The sequence below is a fragment of the Schistocerca gregaria genome, chromosome 2, assembly GCF_023897955.1.
Source record: "Schistocerca gregaria isolate iqSchGreg1 chromosome 2, iqSchGreg1.2, whole genome shotgun sequence".
Classification (NCBI taxonomy): Eukaryota; Metazoa; Arthropoda; class Insecta; order Orthoptera; family Acrididae; genus Schistocerca; species Schistocerca gregaria.
In genome coordinates this window covers 805,449,571-805,473,410 of record NC_064921.1, presented here as the reverse complement: position 1 = coordinate 805,473,410, position 23,840 = coordinate 805,449,571, and the positions used below count along the sequence as shown (strand labels likewise).

At 40.6% G+C, this 23,840-nt stretch overlaps 1 protein-coding gene across 1 annotated transcript in view; it reads left to right on the top strand.

Annotated features, from left to right (window-relative positions):
* Positions 1–23,840, top strand: part of LOC126335083 (juvenile hormone esterase-like) — a 77,398-nt gene that overhangs the window by 12,842 nt on the left and 40,716 nt on the right. Inside the window, exon 2 of the mRNA XM_049997978.1 lies at positions 20,373–20,501. Within this exon, the coding sequence (XP_049853935.1) occupies positions 20,373–20,501 (129 nt within the window). The remainder of the gene's footprint in view (positions 1–20,372; positions 20,502–23,840) is intronic.

Genomic DNA, 23,840 nt, shown 5'->3' with positions numbered 1-23,840 from the left:
GCGTGGTTCTGGACTGAAGCGCCTAGAACAGATCGACCAAAACGACCGGACTGCTAACAGCACGGCATCGCCTGCAGTGCCTCTCTTGGGCTCGTGACCACATCGACTGGGACACTAGACGACAGGAAAACAGTGGCCTGGTCAGATGGGTCCCGAGAGGAGTATGCATTGTTCGTTCTTGTTAACATTACAAGAATGAATTGTTGTGTCATAAATGATCGTTAAACACAAACATCCAAAAAATGAAGTAAAATCTTAAAAATGACGTTACCATTAAAAAATTGAATAGAATGTGGTGCCTATATGACGAAAAACGCAAAATTAGACTTGTATTTCTGTAGCCGGAACATTCGGGATTTTAGTACATACGAAACATACATATCTATTAAGGGGAGAAAACGTCAACAGACTCCGAGTATTACCAATACGTTACAATAAAATGAAATGATCTGAGGATCTGCTGCGTGTGAAAACTGCTACATGAAGTACGCGGTATAGATCTACACATAAATACTCCATAAGACGCTATGCGATGTATGTCGGAGGGTACCTTGTACGGCCACCAATCATTCTCTTTCCTGTTGCAACCGCAGATAAAGCGAGGGAAAAAACGACAGTCTATGTGTCTCCGCACAAGCCCAAATTTTTCTGTCTTGTCTTCGCTGCTGTTCTTTCGAAAATTGTAGGTGGTGGTGGTTAGTGTTTAACGTCCCGTCGACAACGAGGTCATTAGAGACGGAGCGCAAGCTCGGGTTAGGGAAGGATTGGAAAGGAAATCGGCCGTGCCCTTTCAAAGGAACCATCCCGGCATTTGCCTGAAACGATTTAGGGAAATCACGGAAAACCTACATCAGGATGGCCGGAGACGGGATTGAGCCGTCGTCCTCCCGAATGCGAGTCCAGTGTGCTAACCACTGCGCCACCTCGCTCGGTCGAAAACTGTAAGCTGGCGATAATAGAAGCGTTTTGCAGTCAGCCGAAAACACTAATTCTCCGAATGTTCTCAGTTGTATTTCACGAAGAAGAACGTCATCCTTCCTCCAGAGATTCTCTCTAATACTTGCAAGCCGACCGAACCTTCCAGTATCCAATCTAGCAGCAACAGGTTGCGCTGTATGCGCCCACGCATTGTCGTGCAAAACGATGGGAGGATTGCGCAGAAAGTTTCGCCGCCTCTTTCGCAAAGCTGGTCGCAGGCAACGCTCCAAAAATGAACAGTAATACTGTGCACTGACGGTCTGCCGTGGAGGAACGTAATGCGTTACGATAACACGCTGTGGCTTCTCTGTTTGGTCGATGGGACTGGGAAGTACTGTACCATCACCATACTTCCCGGACGTAAGTCCTTGTGACTTTAATTTGATTCCGAAGATGAAAGAACCGCTTCGTGACATTCGCTTCAGAACTGTTCCAGAGATTCGACAGGCAGTAGACCGCTCCATTCGCACTATCAACAGAGCAGCCATTGCTGACGATATACTACACCTTCCACATCGCTGGCAACGAGTTCTACACAACGCTGGTGACTACTTTTAAGGACAGTAACAGGTTCAAAAATGTAACTCTTTTGTATCGGTTGTGAATAAATAGTTGCCACTATTTAAGTTCCAAACCACGTATACATAGAGCAAAAACGGTCCTATCGCGCTTTTCTGGAGCACTCTTTGTCTCTGATGAACAATCGCCTTCCAGGGCAACATACTGGGTTCTGTTACTTAAGATGTTCGAGCCTCTCACATATATGGGGGCCTAATCCGTATGCTCGGACCTTCGTCAACAATCTGCAGTCGGGCACCGTGTCAAATGCTTTCCGGAAATCTAGAAATATGGAATCTACCTGTTCCCCTACTTCCATGGTTCGCAGTATATCGTGCGATAAAAGGCCAGGATGAGTTTTGCACAAGCGATTCTTTCTAAATCTGTGCTGATTTGTGGACGAAAGCTTCTCTGTCTCAGAGAATTTTATTGAATTCGAACTTCGAACATGCTTAAGAACTTTGTAGCAAACCGATAACTTTTGCAGGTCCGATTTACCCTTCTTATAAACAGTAGTGACCTACACTTTTTTCCAGTTGCTTGGGACTTTGCGCTGGGAGAGAGATTCGCGGTAGATGCTAGCTAAGTAAAGGACATTTAGACATAGAGCGCTCTCTGTAAAACCAAATTGGAATTCCAACCGGACCTAGTGGCTAGCGCGAGTTTTGGTGTTCTCGTAAAGATAAGTCATTTTAGATTACAATAACATTTAGTTTAGTACTGATTACGTGGTAAATAGCTGTATTGGTGTGCTTTTTAAGCATACCATAAAAGGTTTCATTTTTCTTTACGTAATATAGCAGAAAACGCGAAAAGATCGTACAGTCGGGTTATAGTAGTATTTTATGTTTACGTTTTGCGTATCTATAGAATTTCGTTTAATTGTTCTTTGCTCTCTCCAGCAATTTAACTGTAGCGTACGTCTTTATTACTTAACTCACATTTCCGGAAAGTAGCGTAAAGTTTAAGTTGTTGTTTCAGAAACTTTGCACTTTTGTTTGCGTTTACATACAGTTGCGTATGGGCCAAATTTGTGGAATCTTATTTTCGTATTTATCTGTAATTTAACAGACTTATTCTTAATAAACTATTACGTTTATCATGACTGAGAAGTGCTTGACCTGATGTAGAAATGTTAGGTCGGGGCTTTGGTATTACGGGTGCTGTAGTTTTTCCCATGTGGTGGTCTGTAGTGGCGTCAGAGTAGGGGAAGTAAATAAGACTCATCAGTGGTTTTGTAGGATATGTAGTAGGGATAGGAAGATACTACAACATGAGGGGAAAATTGCCGCCCTTCAGGCTGAGTTAGACAAGGCCAGGGGAGATATTGACAGGTTAAGGAGGGAGAAGGGTAAAGAGAGGTGGGAAGTAGCAACAGGCAACACGAGAAATAGGCCTAGAACTTTGTCTGACAGCTTTGTCTGGAAAATAGATTTGGCCTGTTGCTTCAGTTAGAAGCTGTGTTGTTAGGTAGTTGCCACGGAAGAGGTGTTGGCCAACTTTTGCAGGATGAACTAGGATCAGAATACCAAGTCACCAATTTTTTTAAACCTAGTGCTGATCTGGAGGAAGTGACAGAGGACTTAGGGTCACTTTGCAAAGATTTAACTAAGGAAGACACCGTGGTTATAGTGGGTGCGTCAGGGAATAGTATTGACAGAGGTCCTGGGTACAGTAAAGAGTGTTACCTGGCAAAATTTGCATCAGCATTGAAGCATACTAGTGTTGAGTTTGTATCTGTTCTTGGGCGCCATTACCGACCTCATTTGAACTCTTCTGTCAGGAGAGTTAATTTGGAGTTGGAGCGGCTGCTTATGTTGGGTACAGTGTCACACATTGGTGTGGTTCCTGTTGATTCTCTCAATAGGTGGGATTATACTAGGCATGCCTACTCAGCGGAAAGGAAAGGGTAAATTGGCTACGAAAATAGCTGGAAAGTCATGAGCGATAAAATACTGATGGTTAAAGGGATCAGAAAAGACCCTTTTTTTAGGCTAGGAAGAACAGAAAGAAACCAAGTTTTAAGAGAGGTTAGGATTGAAACAAACCAAAAAACATATTTCTAGCTTATTACATCAGCATAAACGGCTGTTGGTTAAGAATTTACAACAATCAGCAGAAATTTCAACTCTACCCAATTTTAACTCAGTCAATGTTAAATGTCAGCTATCTTTATTGCATCACAATATTCGAGGACTGAGAAATAACATTAATGAATTAATTATCTGCATAGATGAATTAGAGTCCTCAAACCCAGCTGACATAATATGCCTCTCTGTACATCATGTGACCACAGGTATAGAACTTTTAAGTGTTGCAGTATTTAGGTTAGATCTCACTTTTGTAGAACAGAAATGGAGAAAGGAGGAGTTGACACATTCATCAGGAGCTATCATAAATTTAAGAACATATAAATTCATAAATTTTGCCTAGAACAGCATATGGAAGCATGAGCAACAGAAGTAGAATTTCATAAAAAAACCTTCATAATATTAAGTGTACATCTAGCACTTGGAGGTAACTTTAATCTGTTCATAAACCTCCTTAAAGCTGTACTGGCCCATTTAACAACCAGAAACAAAAAATAGTGGTTTCTGCTGACTTCAGTGTAGATTTCCTTAAAGACTCTCCCAATAAGAACTTATTTGAGTTAGTAAAAACCATCATTCAACTTAATTCCCACTGTAAAGTTCCCAACTAGGATAGACAACTGCTCACAAACAGCCATTGATAATATCTTTACAGAAAAGTCCAATGAACAAAATTACATTACAAAACCAATAGTCAATGGTCTCTCAGACCATGGTATGCAGTACCTTCTGTTAAATGTTAATACTAAACATGATATAAAATCTGTTAAATCTGAACTCAAGAGGGTAATCAATAAGCCAAAAATTGATTATTTTATGACACTCCTCAGAAACATTCACTGTAGTGATGTTTACAGTGCTCATGGCATGAATGAAAAACATAACACTTTTGCTAATAAAGTGTTTACCTTATTTGAACACTGTTTTGCTCTAAAGCTAACCATGGTTAGAGCAAAGTCTGCAAAGAAGCCATGGATTACCCAAGGAACAGAGGTGTCTTGTAAAACAAAAAGAAAACTGTATCTGTGAATCTGAAACAGTTCTGATGTTGATGCTATAGCACATTACAAAAAATACTACAAAATGTTAAAGACTGTAATACAGGCATCAAAGCAAATATATTAGAAGAAAAATATAGTTGTATCAGATAATAAAATAAAGACAATATGGGATTCAGTGACAGAGGAGACCGGTAGAACCAGATGTGAAGAGGGGCAAATAGCATTAAGAGTAAATAATGCATTGGTGACAGATGTGTATAGCGTTGCAGAGTTTTTTAACAAACATTTTATAACTGTTCCTGAAAAGATGGGGTTGTCAGGTTCTGTATATGCTGCAATGGGCTATCTCGGACCAGATATTTCCAGTAACTTTCATAATCTGAATTTGACCCTTACTACCCCAGCAAAAGTAATGCCCATCAAATAATTTTTAAAATCAAAAACATCTAATAGGTATGATGAAATATCAACAAAATTGATTAAAGAATGTGATTCAGAGTTAAGTAACATATTAAGCTATATGTGTAACCAGTTGTTCATTAGTGGAAAATTTCCTGAATGCTTGAAATATGCTGAAATTATGCCATTCTTTAAAGAGGGAGAAAATAAATATCGGCAAATTTCCGTCCAGTTTCACTTTTGCCAGCATTCTCAAAAATTTTAAAAAAAGTTATAACCATCTTATCACAAATAACATACTGTCAAAGTCACAGTTCGGATTTCTAAAGGGTTCCGATATTGAGAAGGCTATCTACACTTACAGTGAAAATGTACTTAATTCATTAGACAAAAAATTCAGGCAAATAATATGTTTTGTGATCTGTCAAAGGCATTTGACTGCATAAATCACAGTATACTTTTATGTAAATTAGAGTATTAATGTGTAACAGGAAATGCTACAAAATGGTTCAAATCTTATATCTCTGGCAGGAAACAAAGGGTGTTAGGAAAGAGACATGTATTAAGCTATCAGGTATCATCCAACTGGGAACTAATTACACATGAGGTCCCACAAGGTTCCATCATAGGGCCCTTACTTTGTCTTGTGCATATCAATGACCTCTCATCAGTAACATTACCAGATGCCAAGTTTGTTTTGTTTGTCAACGATACAAACATTGCAATAAATAGCAAATCAAATGTAGTCTTAGAAACATCGGTTAATAAAATAATTGTGGACATTAATCACTGGTTCCTAGCCAAGTCTTTGTCACTAAACTTTGAAAGAACACACTACATGCAGTTCATAACTTGCAAGGGGTGTCCCACGAATATTTGCCTAACATATTATGACAAGCAAATAGAAGAATAGGCCAGTGCTAAGTTCTCGGAATTACAGCTTGATAATAAATTCAACTAGGTGGAGGACACCACAGAAATGCTGAAGCTTCTAAACAAACCTCTATTTGCAATGCGAATTCTGTGAGACATAGGGGATATAAAAATGAAAAAGCTGGCATACTATGCTTACTTGCACTCCCTAATGTCATATGGGATTCTTTTTTGGGGTAATTCATCAAGCCAAGCTAAAGTTTTCTGGGCACAAAAACATGTAATAAGAGTTAAATGTGATATGAACTCAAGAACATCCTGCAGAGGCCTGTTTATGGAATTGGGATACTAACTACTGCTTCCCAATATATGTATTTCTTAATGAAATTTTTCATTTTCAAACCAACATCTTAGTTTATGTAATCAATAATATAAATGAGAATATGCTTCTTAAGGATGTAAAATCACTTACTCTTGTACAAAAAGGTGTGCATTATTCAGGAACACACATTTTCAATAACCTGCCAGCAGCCAAACAGCTTAACAACCAATAAAATTCAGTTTAAGAGAAGAGAAGCGAACTCCTCCTACTCCACTGATGAATTTCTCAATAGAACCAACTGATTGTGTATGTGTGTGTGTGTATAAAGTACAATCTAACTTTTGCATTTTTAGTACAGTAATGTATTCATTGTAAATAAGTATTATAATAGATCAATTGTATGTTTATTACCTTATAAATAAAACAACATTTTTTAAATTTTAAGTTCAGTGCATTAATGCGATCTTAGTAAATGAATGTTGTAAAATGATCCTATCGTATAGTGTTAGTTAAAAAACGAACGCCAATCATTCCACTTGGGACTTGAGGTAGGTACATTAACTTGTTTGTTTCACTTGTAAATATTTATCGTTTATTATTGTTTTTCCGACATGTTCCAAATCCTGGATGTCCTCCTCATTAAGAGTCAATTGGAATGAAAGTAAATCTAAGCTTATTTCCAACTTCAATTTTCCTTTATTTGCTATTATCTATTGCTAAACCAGACTCGTCGACAAATGACTAAAGAGAACCCTGTGACCTGCTTATTGCTAGTGATTCTACGTAGGACCAGAATTTCTCAGGTTCTCCACAAAATCTTTTCGCTGACAAGATATGTATATAAATGCTTAACATTAGTACAAAAATTAGTCAAATACATGGGCACTCATACATTCAATAACTTACCAGAGCATATAAAAGATCTTGTGATCGGTTTCAGAGTGAATTAAAGAACTTCCTCTTGGCCAACACCTTCTACTCCATCGATGAATATCTTCACAAGGACTATAGCCCACAACTCTGTCTGCATTAGAATTGTACAATATCCATGTATTTCAGTAAAAAAGTATTTAAAATATCCCAGAGACTTCCCCCCAAGGGATCCATGCAAAACGATAAATGTAATGTAATGTTATAGTGTAGACGAATTTCTAAGTCAAAACGCATACTACCTCCTGAGTATACTTAAATTTATTTTTGTGGCTTTTATGGCCTTAATCATCATTCTTTGTCTATCTACAGCGTAATTTAAAAATTGGAATGTGTGTATGTCTGTATGAATAGCTGCATATTCATTCAGAAGTCAAGCGTGATAAATCATACATATAGGTACCAATGACCTCAGTTGTTTGGTCCCTTCGGAATTCACACACTACACATACGTAAAGTTACGTGTTAGCTAATCTGTTCCTGTTATTTGTATTATAAGAACAATTGTACTTGTACACTAAACAATAATTTGTAAAAATTTGACTCGTTCTGTATCCAGAGATATATTGTCATATGGATCTACAGAACTCTAAATAAATAAATAACGGTGGAAGTAACTGTATGCTTTGCGCATCCATCTTTTTACAGATGGGTGGTTTTTTACTAAATTTTGCCTTTCGGCATTTCTACGTTCTTTTTTGGACCGATGATGCAACATTGTCTCGGTTTCCGAAGCATTTTCTGAATTTCATTATTAAACCACAGTATGTCTTTCCCATCTTTAATTCACTACTTGGGTCATATTCTCCCATTAAGAAAGATATCCACAGTGACAATTCCGTTTCAGAAATGTTATCTTCCTACAGAACGATAGTCACCATCTCAAAGACAATGTGACCAAGTTAGTGCAGCTTCGTAAATCTCAAGGGTTCATTGGTCTAACAAAACAGTTGCACGACAAAACACACTCAACAAAAGCTTACTCATTGAAAATTCAAATAACGGTTAACAATTGTCAGGCGCTAATTTAGAGTATTATGCCTTTTCATGTGGTGTACGTGTGCTCCTTTGTACTCTGTGGTCACACTGATGTGTACTTACCGGTAGAAGCAGCAAGTCGTTGTCATTTGAACTACAGCTAACCGAGCATTGGGTGGCACTCATTGAGTAATGGCTGTACAACTGCCTGTATTCAATAAATTTCACAATCACTACTGAAAATAAGCATAGCATTTGAGCATGGATGTCTCAATAGCATGCTGTCATAACGCTCAGCTTATCGATCCGGCTTACAAGTGTTGTTAACACTGAACGATGTGATCTCTCAATTTTTTTTCATGGTGAACTACCGGTATGAATAGTTGTAAGTGAGCAGTGATGCAAGTATATGGTTTACCAAGAACTTTCTGCATTGTACGGCGTGAAAAAGATTGATATTTGTAAGTTATTTATATTTAATAAACGAATGAAAACCGAAAATAATAGTGAGAGACTCGAAAAATGTACTACCTGGGGTGAAATATAACTAGATATGGGTGAGCCAAACTCAGATATGTCTAATAAAAATACCAGCAATCTACTGGTGAAGAAAAGGTATTTTAGACCTGGCCAGTACTTACTTTGCAGATAATAGTCTCCTCGTCAGTATTTCCCATATCTGAAATTGCACTGAAAAATGAGATTTGCTGTTTCCCTAATGTATAAGACTTTTCTGAATCTACGCCGAAACCTGACAAAAATTATAGTTTCAAGAATAAAATGTAAGTGTCGTGTGGCTAGGGCCTCCCGTCAGGTAGACGTTCACCAGGTGCAAGTCTTTCGATTTGACGCCACTACGGCGACTTGCGCGTCGATGAGGATGAAATGATGATGGTTAAGACAATACAACACCAAGTCCCTGTGCGGAGAAAATCTGCAACCCAAGCGGAAATCGATCTCCGGCCCTTAGGATTGACATTCTGTGGCGCTGACCACGCAGCTACCGGGGGCGGACATTTCAAGAATGATGTAGATCGCCAAAGACAACATTTCGATAGGACTGGCTGTCAGTGTACCCACGGTTGGTTTACTCAGTTACAGGAACACTTACGTTGTGTGTGCTTCTCCCCCCATTTATGACAGTCATTGGGGCGGATTCATAAACTGCCCATTAAGCGGTTTTCACGAATCCGCAAGAAAGCATAAGATGCAGTTGAAAAGTAAAGTAATTTTGTTGATGTTATAACAAACCAAACTAAGAGTTTAGAAGAACTCATCAGTGAGCACCTAGCGAATTTAGTACGTACTAAGTTCTTTAATGCTTTTCTGCCGGGGGAGACGAGGACTTGACGTTAAGAGATAAAAAGAATTTGTTACCAGCACCCCTTGGTAATTGCTAACGAAGTATTATAACTAGTATTTTGTAATTTGAGAGCTGCAAAATTTGTGTTCTATTCAGTACATGTATTCACATTAAATATAAAAAGAAACATTGCTGTAGCTGATCGTAAAAGCTGCCATAAAAAATTAGTATGAATTATTATAAGGTACGTAAGAACTACTGCTACATTTAGAATTGATTAAAGTTTTTTGCCAATTTTCTTTGGTGATAAAAAAGCTACAGCTGAACAAGAAAATTTAATAAGTAAGTTAGTTTTGGAGAACGTAGTGATTGGGTGGTGGTAATAACGCCAATTTTTCTAGTAGCTTTGACAGAAAGTAAATTGAAAATTTCGCAAGCGTTTAAAAGAGTTATCTACAACTATGCCGTTCTTGCAGCAGACTGCATGATGTACAATATTCCCTGAAGGATGACATGCTTTGTCAAGATAGGTAGCTGTCTAGTCAATTGCATGTAGCCCCTTGGTGGCGTGGATAAGTACAGTGGTGTCAAGGTCTGCATGGGTCAGGTTTATTTTAGTTTTCATAATTATGTAGCAAAATTTCCATAATAGTAATACAGCACAAGAGAGCATATATATCTGTACCAACAATGCAGGGAGTAACTGTTGCTGTAGTCAATTATAAAAAGTACTGTACTGTATTAAGAAAAGTCATTAAAAAGTCCAGAAATATGTGCATTATGTCTGCAATTAGCATATCTGATAATTAAATTAATATTGTTAAAAGGGAAACAGGACGAACGAGAGCACAGGAAGACCATATTTCTATCATACTCAAAGAAAAGTTTGTTAACAAAGAGTCAGAAGTAGAAAATATTTTTAATTATAATTTTTTAAGTTTTTTAGAGAAATAGGATCCAGCTGTTCATTAGAAAATGCAAGGCTGAGTACGGAAGAACTGCCAGAATGAGATTTTCACTCTGCAGCAGAGTATGCACTGATATGAAACTTGCTGGCAGATCAAAACTGTGTACCGGACCAAGACTCCAACTTCGCACCTTTGCCTTTTGCGGGAGCTACCCGAGCACGACTCATGCCCCGTCCTCACAGCTCCAATTCTGCCAGTACCTCGTCTCCTACCTTCCAAACTTATCAGAACCTCTCCTGCGAACCTCGCAGAACTAGCACTGCTGGAAGAAAAGATAATTGCGGAGACATGGCTTAGCCACAGCCTGGGAGATATTTCCAGAATGAGATTTTCACTCTGCAGCGGAGTGTTCACTGATATGAAACTTGCTGGCAGATTAAAACTTTGTGCCGGACCGAAACTCGAACTCAGAACCTTTGCCTTTCGTGTGCAAGTGTTCTACCATCGGCGTTACCTGAGCATGACTCACGCCCCGTGCCCACAGCTCCAATTCTGCCAGTACCTAGTCTCCTACATTCCAAACTTCACAGAAGCTCTCCTATGATATTTCATTAAATTGAAATTCAACCCACTTCTCCTACTGAAATTAGAAAAATAATCAATTAACTCAAAAGTAAAAGCTTATGTGGAATTGGTGGCATTTCCAACAGAGTATGAAAAATTTCTTCCCAACAGATAAGTAGGATTCTCAGCCACATAAGTAGCAGCTCACTGAAACAGAGGATTTTTCCAGACAGACTAAAATTTGTTATTGTTAAACCATTCCAGAAAAAAGGGGATAGATCTGATGCTAACAACTTGTACCCTATCTCGCTTCTGACAGATTTATCATGAATCCTTGAAACAGTAACGTGTTCAAGAGTAGCTTCATGTATTTGTAAAAATGAAATACTAACAAAGTGTCAGTTTACTTTTCAGAAAGGCTTTCCAACAGAAAATGCTATATATGCTTTCACTGATCAAAAACTAAAAGCTGTGAATAAAAGAAAATCGCACATGAGAATATTCTGTGATTTCTCAAAACGCTTTTGACTGTGTGCCTCATGAATTTCTTCAAGATAAGCTTAAGAACTGTGGCATGAGTAGGACAGTCCACAATGGTTTAATTCATCTTTAAGTGAAAGAATGCTATAGGTTGAAATTAATAGTGTGAAAAAATCAGCAGAGTTCTCTAACTCGGGAGGTATCAAGAATGGCGTCCCACAGAGTTCAATCTTGGGTCCCTTATTGTTCTTAATATACACTACTGGCAATTAAAATTGCTACACCATGAAGATGACGTGCTACAGACGCGAAATTTAACCGACAGTAAGACGATGCTGTGATATGCAACTGATTAGCTTTTCAGAGCATTCACACAAGGTTGGCGCCGATGGCGACACCTACAACGTGCTGACATGAGGAAACTTTCCAACCGGTTTCTCATACACAAACAGCAGTTGACCGGCGTTGCCTGGTGAAACGTTGTTGTGATGCCTCGTGTAAGGAGGAGAAACGCATACCATCACGTTTTCGACTATCATAAAGGTCGGATTGCAGCCTATCGCGACTGTGGCTTATCGTATCGCGACATTGCTGCTTGTGTTGGTCGAGATCCAATGCCTGTTAGCAGAATATGGAATCAGTGGGTTCAGAAGGGTAATACGGAACACCATGCTGGATCCCAGTGGCCTCGTATCACTAGCAGTCGAGATGACAGGCATCTTATCCGCATGGCTGTAATGGATCGTGCAGCCACGTCTCGATCCATGAGTCAACACATCGGGACGTTTGCAAGACAACAACCATCTGCACGAATAGTTCGATGACGTTTGCAGCAGCATGGACTATCAGCTCGGAAACCATGGCTGCAGTTACCCTTGACGCTGCATCACAGACAGGAGTGCCTGCGATGGTGTACTCAACAACGAATCTGGGTGCACGAATGGCAAAACGTTATTTTTTTGGATTAATCCAGGTCCTGTTTACAGCATTGTGATGGTTTCATCCATGGTTGGCGACATCGTGGTGAACACACACTGGAAGCGTGTATTCGTCATCGCCATACTGGCGCATCACCCATTGTGATGGTATGGGGTGCCATTGGTTACACAACTCGTTCACACGTCTCGGTCACCTCTTGTTCACACTGATGGCACTTTGAACAGTGAACATTACATTTCAGATGTGTTACAACCCGTGGCTCTCCCCTTCATTCGATCCCTGCGAAACTCTACATTTCAGCAGGATAATGCACGACCGCATGTTGCAGGTCCTGTGCAGGCCTTTCTGGATACAGAAAACGTTCGACTGTTGCCCTGGCCAGCACATTTTCCAGATCTCTCAGCAATTGATTCGTCTGGTCAATCGTGGGCGAGCAACTGGCTCGTCACAATACGCCAGTCACTACTCTTGATGATCTGTGATATTGTGTTGAAGCTGCATGTGCAGCTTTACCTGTACACGCCATCCAAGCTCTGTTTGACTCAATGCCCAGGCGTATCAAGGCCGTTATTATGGCCAGAGGTGGTTGTTCTGGGTATTCGTTCCTCAGGATCTATGCACCTAAATTGCGTGAAAATGTAATCACATGTCAGTTCTAGTATAATATATTTCTCCAATGAATAACCGTTTATCATCTGCATTTCTTCGTGGTGTAGCAATTTTAATGGCCAGTAGTGCACATTAATGACTTGCCAAACTGTATTCATGAAGATGCAAAGCTAGTTCTTTTTGCTGATCATACAAGTAAAGTAATCACACCAGACAAACAAAAATTAACTCAGGAAATTATAAATGATGTATTTCAGAACATCATTGAAAGGATCTCTGTTAATAGACTCTCATTAAATTATGAGAAGACACAGTATTTTCAATTCTGTTCAGTAATGGCATAATAACTTCAGTGAATATAGACTTTGAACAGAGGTTTCTTGCTGAGACAACTATTGAAAATTTCTGGATGTGTGCACTGATGAGAAATTTAATTGGAAAGAAACGCATTGATGATCTGCCGAAACTTTTAAGCTCAACTGCTTACACTATTAGGGTTATTGCAACTTTTGTCGATAAACATATCAGTAAGTTAGCCTATTATGCCTATTTTCATTCACTGCTTTCACATGAGATCATATTTTGGGGTAATTCATCACTAAGAGAAAAAATATTCATTGCACAAAAGCATGTAATCAAGAATATAACTGGAGCCCATCCAAGATTATCTTGCAGACGTTTATTTAAGGAACCCAGGATATTCACAGTACCTTCTCAATACACATATTCATTTTAAAAAATTCTTATTAATAACCCATCCCAATTCAAAAATAATAGCAAACTGCATAGCTACAACACTAGAAGAAAGGATGGTCTTCTCTATTCTGGGTTAAATCTGACTTTCGCACAGAAAGGGGGGAATTATGCTGCCACAAAAATTTTCAACTTCATAAGTAACATCAGATAACTGTTTTACAGCATTATAAGGTCCAAAGTAGCGTCTGACGAGCTTTTCAGAGAGACCAACCTTCCGAACAGGAGTGAATATCTAGACGAGGTCACCAGGCTGGTAGACAACAGGGTGGTGGCACGCATCACACATTCGGCGATCGCTTGCTTGACCCTGCAGCGTGTGAAGTCGAGCTAACTGCCGAGCTTCCTCAGCTCTGGTTAACACCTGGCCGATGTAGTCGTCGTCCACGTCATCAGGATGTAACAGAAACACAGTTTCCAACGTCGTAGTCGCCTCATGCCCATGCACCAGGAAAAATGGCGTAAATCCTGTGATGTCTTGTTTGGCAATGTTGTAGGCAAACGTCACGAATAGTAGCACGTGATCCCAGTTGCATTGCTCAACATTGACGAACATTGATAGCATGTCGGCCAAGGTCTTATAAAGAAAGGCATTCGGTAAGCCCGTTAGTTTGGGGATGTAGGCAGTCGTCATGTGATGAGTAATGTTGCACCGACGGTTTATCTCTGTAACAAGATTCGATTGAAAACTTTCCCTTGATCCGTAATTAACGACCTTGGGGCACCGTGTTTTAATACAATGTCTTCCACTATGAATTTGGCTACCTCGAATGCTTCGGTTGTTTTCACTGCTTTTGTAATGGCATAGCGTGTCAGATAATCGGTGCAAACAATAATCCATATATTGCCACTAGCAAACGTTGGAAATCGTCCGAGGAAGTCAATCCCAACACGTTGGAAAGGCGTTTCGGCTGGTAGAATAGGTATGAGTTGGCCAGGTGGTTTCTGAGGAACTGCCTTTCTCCTCTGGCACTCTCGACAGTGCGACACATAGTGACAGACACTCCTAAATAAACCTGGCCAGAAAAATCTCTTGTGGATCCTATTGTATGTCTTAATAAATCCTAGATGTCCAGCCTCAGGTGTGTCATGGAATTTCTATAGAACATCTAAGCACATGTGTTTAGGAATCACTGGTAGCCACCTCTCTCCAAACGGATCAAAGTTTTTCTTGCAAAGTAATCCATTAACTACCTTAAACTGTCCTTTCACATCCTCTGACCGATATAAGGCAAGCATAATTTGAGATATCTTGGCATCCTTCTTCTGCTCAGCAGAGAGATCCTGGAGTTCAGCGAGACAGTCACTATCTTCGTCAAAGTCTTGCACAGGGTTTCTTGAGAGGCAGTCGGCATCTTGGTTTTTTCATTCACTTTGTACACTATGGTAATGTCATACTCTTGAAGACGTAGCGCCCACCTGGAGAGTCGTTCTGTTGATCCTTAAGACCTGTCAACCAACAACGTGAATGATGGTTTGTAACAACTGTGAATGGCCTTCCATAGAGAACTGTCGAAATCTGCACATGGCCCAGATCACAGCAAGACATTCTCTTTCTATAATTGAGTAGTTTTTCTCGGATTTTGTAAGTGTTCTGGAAGCATAGGCTATAACCTTCTCTTTTCCACCCGAAATTTGGACCACAACAGCACCGAGAGCTTTTCACAGCACATCAAAAGAATCTTGTTGAGCACCATCCCAGATAAATTTAGCATCGGCTTTTAAGAACTCTTGGAGTGCCTGGCTATGACACAAAAGTCTTTGACAAAATGACGGTAATAAGAACATAATCCGATGAAGCTTCTCACATCTCTAATACTTTTAGGAAAAGGAAATTTCGTTATAGCTCTCACCTTTTCTGGGTCTGGCCGCACACCTTCGTTTGGCACAAGGTGTCCAAGTATTTTGATTTCTTTTGCTCCAAAGAGACACTTTCTTGGATTAAGTTTCAGTACATCTTGTTGGAGACACTTAAGAATGGCCCTAAATCTTTCTATGTGTTCATCAAATGCCTCTGAGAACACTATAATGTCATCTAAATAACAAAGACACATCATCCACTTCAGGTGACTTAGAAGATTATCCATCGTCCGTTCAAAAGTTGCTGGTGCATTACACAAACCAAACGGCATTACCTTAAACTCATGCAGGCCATCAGGGGTGATGAATGCAATTTTCTCACGATCAACCTCATCTACTTCGATTTTCCAATATCCCGAGTACATGTCCTTGGTTCAGAAAAACTTAGCCCCCTCCAGACAATCTAGGGTATCTTCAATTCATGGAAGAATGTAAACGTCCTTTTTAGTTATCTTATTAAGCTTCCTATAATCAACACAAAAGCGCCAACTGCGACCTTTCTTCCAGACGAGGACCACTGGTGACGACCATGGGCTCTGCAAAGGCTGAATGATGCCATTCTTCATCATTTTCTCTACATCGTCGCAAATTATTCGACGTTCTGTTGCTGACACACGGTATGCTCTCTGGCTTATTGGTTGATGGTCTCCAGTGCTAATCCGGTGCTTCACCATCGATTTGTCTAATTTGCTCTTCACCTGTGGATTAAAGCATTCAGAGAACTCTTGAAGAATGGCAAGTAGCTTCTTCCATTGTTCTTTAGTGAGATCTGCTGATAGTCGAGCTAGAAGACCTTGTCTCGTAGTGGTAGCGCTAATTTTGCCCACAGACTTAGCATGGGAGGATTCTATAATGCTTGGCTGTTCAGCAATTAATGGCCCAGCGTTTGCTACGCACATGCGTCTTGGAAGGATCTACAGTTCTCGGCGCAGTTAACTATCCACAATTCACTGAACCCATTCTTAAAAGAGACGACAGAGGCTGGGATGACCAAGTTATTCTTCAGTGGTATGCGTATCTTACATTCCATACAAGATCCATGGGTTGCTGCATGGCATGACACGTGACAGTTACTTTCTAGTGCTGACTGCAGTAATGATCAAAAATGGTTCAAATGGCTCTGAGCACTATGGGACTTAACATCTATGGTCATCAGTCCACTAGAACTTAGAACTACTTAAACCTAACTAACCTAAGGACATCACACAACACCCAGTCATCATGAGGCAGAGAAAATCCCTGACCCCGCCGGGAATCGAACCCGGGCGCGGGAAGCGATAACGCTACCGCACGACCATGAGCTGCGGACAAGTAATGATCGCTTCATCCAGCACACACAGTCTCTGCACTATCAGATGCGCATCTTAGTGTCCACAGTATCTCATCTCGTCCAGCATAATCTTCGAGCAACCACAATCTATAATTGCCTGAGAAGGTTTCAAAAAGTCCCATCCGAGAATGACTTCATGACTACACTCTTGTAAGATGATGAATTCTAAGGGCTGTGTATGGCCGCTTATACCCACGTGAATAACTCATCTTCCTGTAGGTTTTAAATATTGCCCATTAGCCAGCTTCAGCAGAGATGTTTTGTTGTCGACGAATACGGTTTTCTGCAACTGGCGATGGTACTTCTCCGAAATACCTGAATATGATGCTCCACAGTCCACAAGAGTTTAGGCTGGTCGCCCATCTATGAGGATATCGACGTAGTTTCCTATCGTTTTTGTAGTGATCGACGGTGAAGGATTTTTCTCTTCGGCGGCCTCACCTCCAAGGAAGGTCGCACCCTTTAGTTTTCCAGGTTGCGGCAGCTAGGTGATCGGCTGGAGCTTCTAAATGGCAATGGAGTCCTTGCGGCGATGGTGACCTACATCGCCGTGCACCCACATCTTCTTGTTCATCTTCATCATCCCGGAGTTGGCGCCGGCTAAGATTGGTCTGCTGTCTTCTGGCAAGGGCGTCGTCAAATATCCGCTGCCTTTCTCGACAATAACGCTCCACATGTCCCAGTCGTCCACAGTGGAAGCATACTGTTTGGTTATCCTGTGTCCTCCAGACATCAGTCTTCCTTGGTGCCGAAACAGGTTCCTCACGAGGCATTGTAGGAATGTAACTTCGCTTGGGTCTCGAGTTTTTCACCGTTTTAAAGGGAAATGGAGGACGAGAGATAAGGTTCAATGTCTGTTCCATATCCTCCCTAATGACCTCTTCAAGCGTCTCGGTTTTTTTGCTTGCCGTGTAATCCAAATGCCTTCTGAACTTTCTCACTACCTGACGAAGAACACTTGTGAAATCAATTGCTTCCTCCATCACAGACATCGGTACAACATTTGGAAGCCGTTCAAACTTCTTGCGTGTAATTCTTTTTTGATGCATTGTCTCGATTTACTGGCACCATTTTATGGAGTCGTCTGCTGTCGAAGCCTCCTTCAGGAGTAGTGCTTCATACATGTCCTCAGCAAAACATTTCATGAGATGTGCAACCTTGACTTCCTCCTTCATTCTAGGATCTACTATTTTACACAGCTCCAAGACGTCTTGAATGTAGAATTTTGTAGTTTCTCCTAGATGCTGTGCCCTATACTTTAATTTATCTTCAGCCTTGCACTTCTGTTGTTGTATGTGTCACTGACCCCAGCCACTTGTTTGGATCTTGGCCATTGTAACCAGAGAACCCGGAAGGAAGTCTTTATGGTGGCACCCAGTAGCTGTCATCGTAACGTCCTCTTCTTCTTCTGTTTCCAAGAAATTGCAATCTGTTGAATATGGCTCGAACTCGGGTTTCTCGCCAAGTAAACGGCAGCTCTGTCATGGCCCGATGGGAGCCATTGTGCCGCTGATAATGTGCGATATCACAAGTTCCAATACCCAGCACCTCCACCAGAATAATATCACCTAGAAGAAGGTGTAAATAGATGAATGATGAAAACTAACTTCCCTTAACGAAGGTTTATTCAGTACTAGCACATATAAGAGCATGGAGCAAACTGCCTCCAGCCAGAACACATACGGTATATATTTGGTTACAGAACATTCCAGTACAATGATTCTTTACATTTGTGGATACTTCTAGAATGTACTGGAATCAAATATAGAAATTAAGATTTTACAGTTCAGGTGAGTTTTTAATTCATGACCCTCCATGCAACAGTCTAGTATCATAACTACTATACTGTGGTGACTGTGCTACTGAGCTTCTTCTTCTACAATATTGTCTTTGTTTTAAAAAAACTAGGGAAACTTACTTTCTGGATGCACGTCATATATTTGTTAGGTGAGCAACATAATGTCCCTGACATTCTTTCAATGACTTTCAGGTAGGCATATGTCATGCTAACAACGAGAGTTATGTGGTCATTACACCTTATATTGCTTGGGATGGTCCCACAAATATTTGAATGTTGTGACTGATTTTACAACTATGATGCACATGTGTTGCTCAGCATACAGCTAGCACCCACGCATAAGTTCTTCCCTGAGTTATAAGATTTTTGTCCCCCCTTGTTCCCAAAACAGTTGCACCCCTCACCTCTTGAGGTCTGTGTGACCTACCCTTCCCTGACCTCTCTCTCTCTCCTCCATTAGGAAGGAACTATTAATTTTGAAAGCTAAGATACTATCATACATTTTTGTATGTGTCTGTTGGCTGTACTAAATATTTCTCACCCTGAAGATGATTACTGGCCAGCAATTCTGTATAACTATTTTAAAGTTCTTGGATGTCCTATTCTCCACTACATGTTAATGATGTCAGAAATCTCTTCTTCATAAATTAGAGATTTCAGATGGATCCATAAAAGGAAAGCAAGTGGATTAAAGTCTAGTGTTCAAGCCAATCTTATTAAAATGCTTCCATTTCAGTCCTTCTTCAGGAAAATAGTTGTCCATAAGATGTTACCTATAGTGCAGAGGTGAGCAGCAGGTCCACCAGATATCTACCACATGTTCATAAAATGAGCTGAAGGAGTTACTTTCAATAATTCTATCAAAGAAAGGTCCAGAAAATGTGAATACCTTTCTTGATGGTATTGCATGCCATCATCTGAGAAGACTAATGATAAAACTAGACCAGATATTGGCTCCATACTTTGTGTTGGTGTTCACATACATGCATTTTGTGGATGTTGATTTCTATTCAATAATCCACTGTATGAGAATTCACTGTGTTTTCTTTTATAGCATGGGCTGCATTGTGAGAAGTATTGTTCTTGAGAAATTCTGATCTTGCATGTGATGACTTACAATGTAGTGGCAGGATTCCTGCCTAGTCTCCTGGCAGCAATTCTTGTACCTTCTTCATGTAAAAGGGATAGATAATTTTCTGTGCAGTACTCACACAACAGAGCTTTCTTAATGCAACTGTGAAATACTTGGTACTTATTCTTTGGACTTCCACAGCCGTTTGAAACACAGATTTTCCTTTCATTCTGATCTATATTGGTGCTTGCTCATGACCACTAAACCATAGAAATAGCACAAATATACCTGGCACATTCATAATAAATTAGAGAAACTGTGTGTGAATTGACGTAAATATGACAATGGGAAGCCCTTGATGGAATACAAATAATTTAAGCATTAAAGGTAAAAATTCAGCAAATAGTGGAGTAGTTGACTCAGTGATAGGCTCATAAAGGGATGGAGAACTCTTTGTTAGCTTTCTGATGAGAGGGAGGGAGGAGAGAGAGAGAGAGAGAGAGAGAGAGAGAGAGAGAGAGAGAGAGAGAGAGAGAGAGAGAGCACTCATTCAGTTGTTGTCTTTACTTCTTTAATTATCTGGATTCATGTTAGGCCAATAACAAAAGCAGAGCATTAATTTTACAGCCTCCTTCACCTCCACAACCTTGGAATGATGTTATAAATGCTACACAAGATGGAGTGCGGTGCCCAAATGCACAGAGTGCAAATGATAGCTCAGAGGACTGCCTATTTCTCAATGTATATACAACCAAAGTAAGTAACAAGCAAGTTTCTGATTAACTTGAAAATTGTTGTATAAATTTCCTGTAACAATGAAACAACTATTTGCATGAGATATAGCGTATGTTAAATGCTGTCATTCCTGTATAGCTTTTGAAGTATTTTTAAAGAAATGCATGCCTCAATATAACATCAATTATACAAAGTATACATGTCCCAGTTATGAGGGAAATGTTTAATTATAACAGCAGTATGTATTGCTCTGAGTTGTCAGGATGGATGTCTAAACTGTAAGCTTTGAGCCATCAGCACATGCTCTAGTTAAAGTAGTAAAATAATGCTAGAATAAGTTCACGTAACAGCTACAATTTCCGTACTGATATATACAAAAGACAGTCAGTAGCTTCAGACATGTCTGCTTGTGTCTGTGTATGTGTGGATGGATATGTGTGTGCGAGTGTATACCTATCCTTTTTGCCCCCTAAGGTAAGTCTTTCCGCTCCCGAGATTGGAATGACTCCTTACCCTCTCCCTTAAAACCCACATCCTTTCATCTTTCCCTCTCCTTCCCTCTTTCCATGACTTACCAAGCGGGAAAGCGCTGGTAGATAGGCACAATAAAAAACACACACACAAAATTTCGAGCTTTCGCAACCCACAGTTGCTTCGTCAGGAAAGAGGGAAGGAGAGGGAAAGATGAAAGGATGTGGGTTTTAAGGGAGAGGGTAAGGAGTCATTCCAATCCCGGGAGCGGAAAGACTTACCTTAGGGGGAAAAAAGGATAGGTATATACTTGCACGCGCGCGCGCGCGCGCGCGCGCGCGCCCACACACACACACACACACACACACACACACACACACACACACACACACACACACACATATCCATCCATACATACACAGACACAAGCAGACATATTTAAAGGCAAAGAGTTTGGGCAGAGATGTCAGTCGAGGCGGAAGTGTGGAGGCAAAGATGATGTTGAATGACAGGTGAGGTATGAGTGGCGGCAACTTGAAATTAGCGGAGATTGAGGCCTGGTGGATAACGAGAAGAGAGGATATATTGAAGGGTAAGTTCCCATCTCCGGAGTTCCGATAGGTTGGTGTTGGTGGGAAGTACCCAGATAACCCGGACGGTGTAACATTGTGCCAAGATGTGATGGTCGTGCACCAAGGCCGTGCACCGTGCACCTCTACTGTTCCTGATCTATATAAATGACCTGGGTGACAATCTGAGCAGTTCTCTTAGATTGTTCGCAGATGATGCTGTAATTTACCGTCTAGTAAGGTCATCCGAAGACCAGTATCAGCTGCAAAGCGATTTAGAAAAGATTGCTGTATGGTGTGTCAGGTGGCAGTTGACGCTAAATAACGAAAAGTGTGAGATGATCCACATGAGTTCCAAAAGAAATCCGTTGGAATTCGATTACTCGATAAATAGTACAATTCTCAAGGCTGTCAATTCAACTAAGTACCTGGGTGTTAAAATTACGAACAACTTCAGTTGGAAGGACCACATAGATAATATTGTCGGGAAGGCGAACCAAAGGTTGCGTTTCATTGGCAGGACATTTAGAAGATGCAACAAGTCCACTAAAGAGACAGCTTCACTACACTCGTTCGCCCTCTGTTAGAATATTGCTGCACGGTGTGGGATCCTTACCAGGTGGGATTGACGGAGGACATCGAAAGGGTGCAAAAAAGGGCAGCTCGTTTTGTATAATCGCGTTATAGGGGAGAGAGTGTGGCAGATATGATACACGAGTTGGGATGGAAGTCATTACAGCATAGACATTTTTCGTCGCGGCGAGACCTTTTTACGAAATTTCAGTCACCAACTTTCTCTTCCGAATGCGAAAATATTTTGTTGAGCCCAACCTACATAGGTAGGAATGATCATCAAAATAAAATAAGAGAAATCAGAGCTCGAACAGAAAGGTTTAGGTGTTCGTTTTTCCCGCTCGCTGTTCGGGAGTGGAATAGTAGAGATAGTATGATTGTGGTTCGATGAACCCTCTGCCAAGCACTTAAATGTGAATTGCAGAGTAGTCATGTAGATGTAGAAGGCATGTTTAGCCACAGGGTGATCCTCATTACCAACAAACACTGTCTGCCTGTGTCCATTCATGCGAATGGACAGTTTGTTGCTGGTCATTCCCACATAGAAAGCGTCACCGTGTAGGCAGGTCAGTTGGTAAATCACGTGGGTGCTTTCACACGTGGCTCTGCCTTTGATCGTGTACACCTTCCGGGTTACAGGACTGGAGTAGGTGGTGGTGGGAGGGTGCATAGGACAGGTTTTACACCGGGGGCGGTTACAAAGGTAGGAGCCAGAGGGTAGGATATTTGGCGAATGGACTGGCCTAGCCATTCCCTGTCTTCAATCACACTGAGCACAGTTGTCACACTGAGCACAGTTGGGATTCATTGGGGAGATGTATTGCAATATGTCCATATCAGTCAATGATGACATAGTAGTCGTCAACCATTGCCCCACCACAAGAATTCCTTACGAACCTTGTGACCAGCATGGGAGCACATTGTAGAACATGCATCACAATCTGTGGTGATCCACACACCCTATTGACAACCATGTCTCACCATTTACCTTCTCCAGGGAGCCATCAGAAATCATACAACCTCAAGGGGGCCATCATAAACCACAGTGACTTAGGTGTAATTATTCAATTTGAATAAAAGTGTCATTTCTACTCTCTCATTGTGAATTTCTTTCAGTTACCTTCTATACTATAGCATAGCAGTTCTTTCTATCTATGGTCCAAGTTTCATTATGCTATGATACTTGGCAGCGACACATCTTGCAAAAGTTACTTTCATCTTAAGTGTTGGACACCAGTGTAGAATAGTAAGCCTCATGCCATATGTGTCAGAAAAATCTACATATACGTACTTTATTACACAGCAGAAGATATGAGGGTGGTTAAAATTAAACTGGCCTGGAAAATATTTCGTGTGAGATAGGCAACCCAAATTACACCATGCACCCCAGGGTGCATATGACACTATGGTCAATGCCTTCACTAGATTAATTTTCTTGGAGATGTTGCAGGCATATGACCCAGTAGGGGAAGTAGTTAAGAGGAACAGAGATTAATAGGAAACTATTCTAGAGATGGTACAGACCACAAATGAGAAAATTCGCTGACCTAATCACCGTTCATGAAGGAAACTCCACATAGGAATTTCAACAATGTAGGAAAAAATAGATTGTTACTTACCCCAAAGAAAACACGTTAAGTTACAGGCAAGCACAATTAAAAGCCACTTAAACAAAGCTTTTGGCCACAGCCTTCATCAGCAAAAGAGAAGCAGAGATACACACCATTCATACACACAAGCAAGCGCA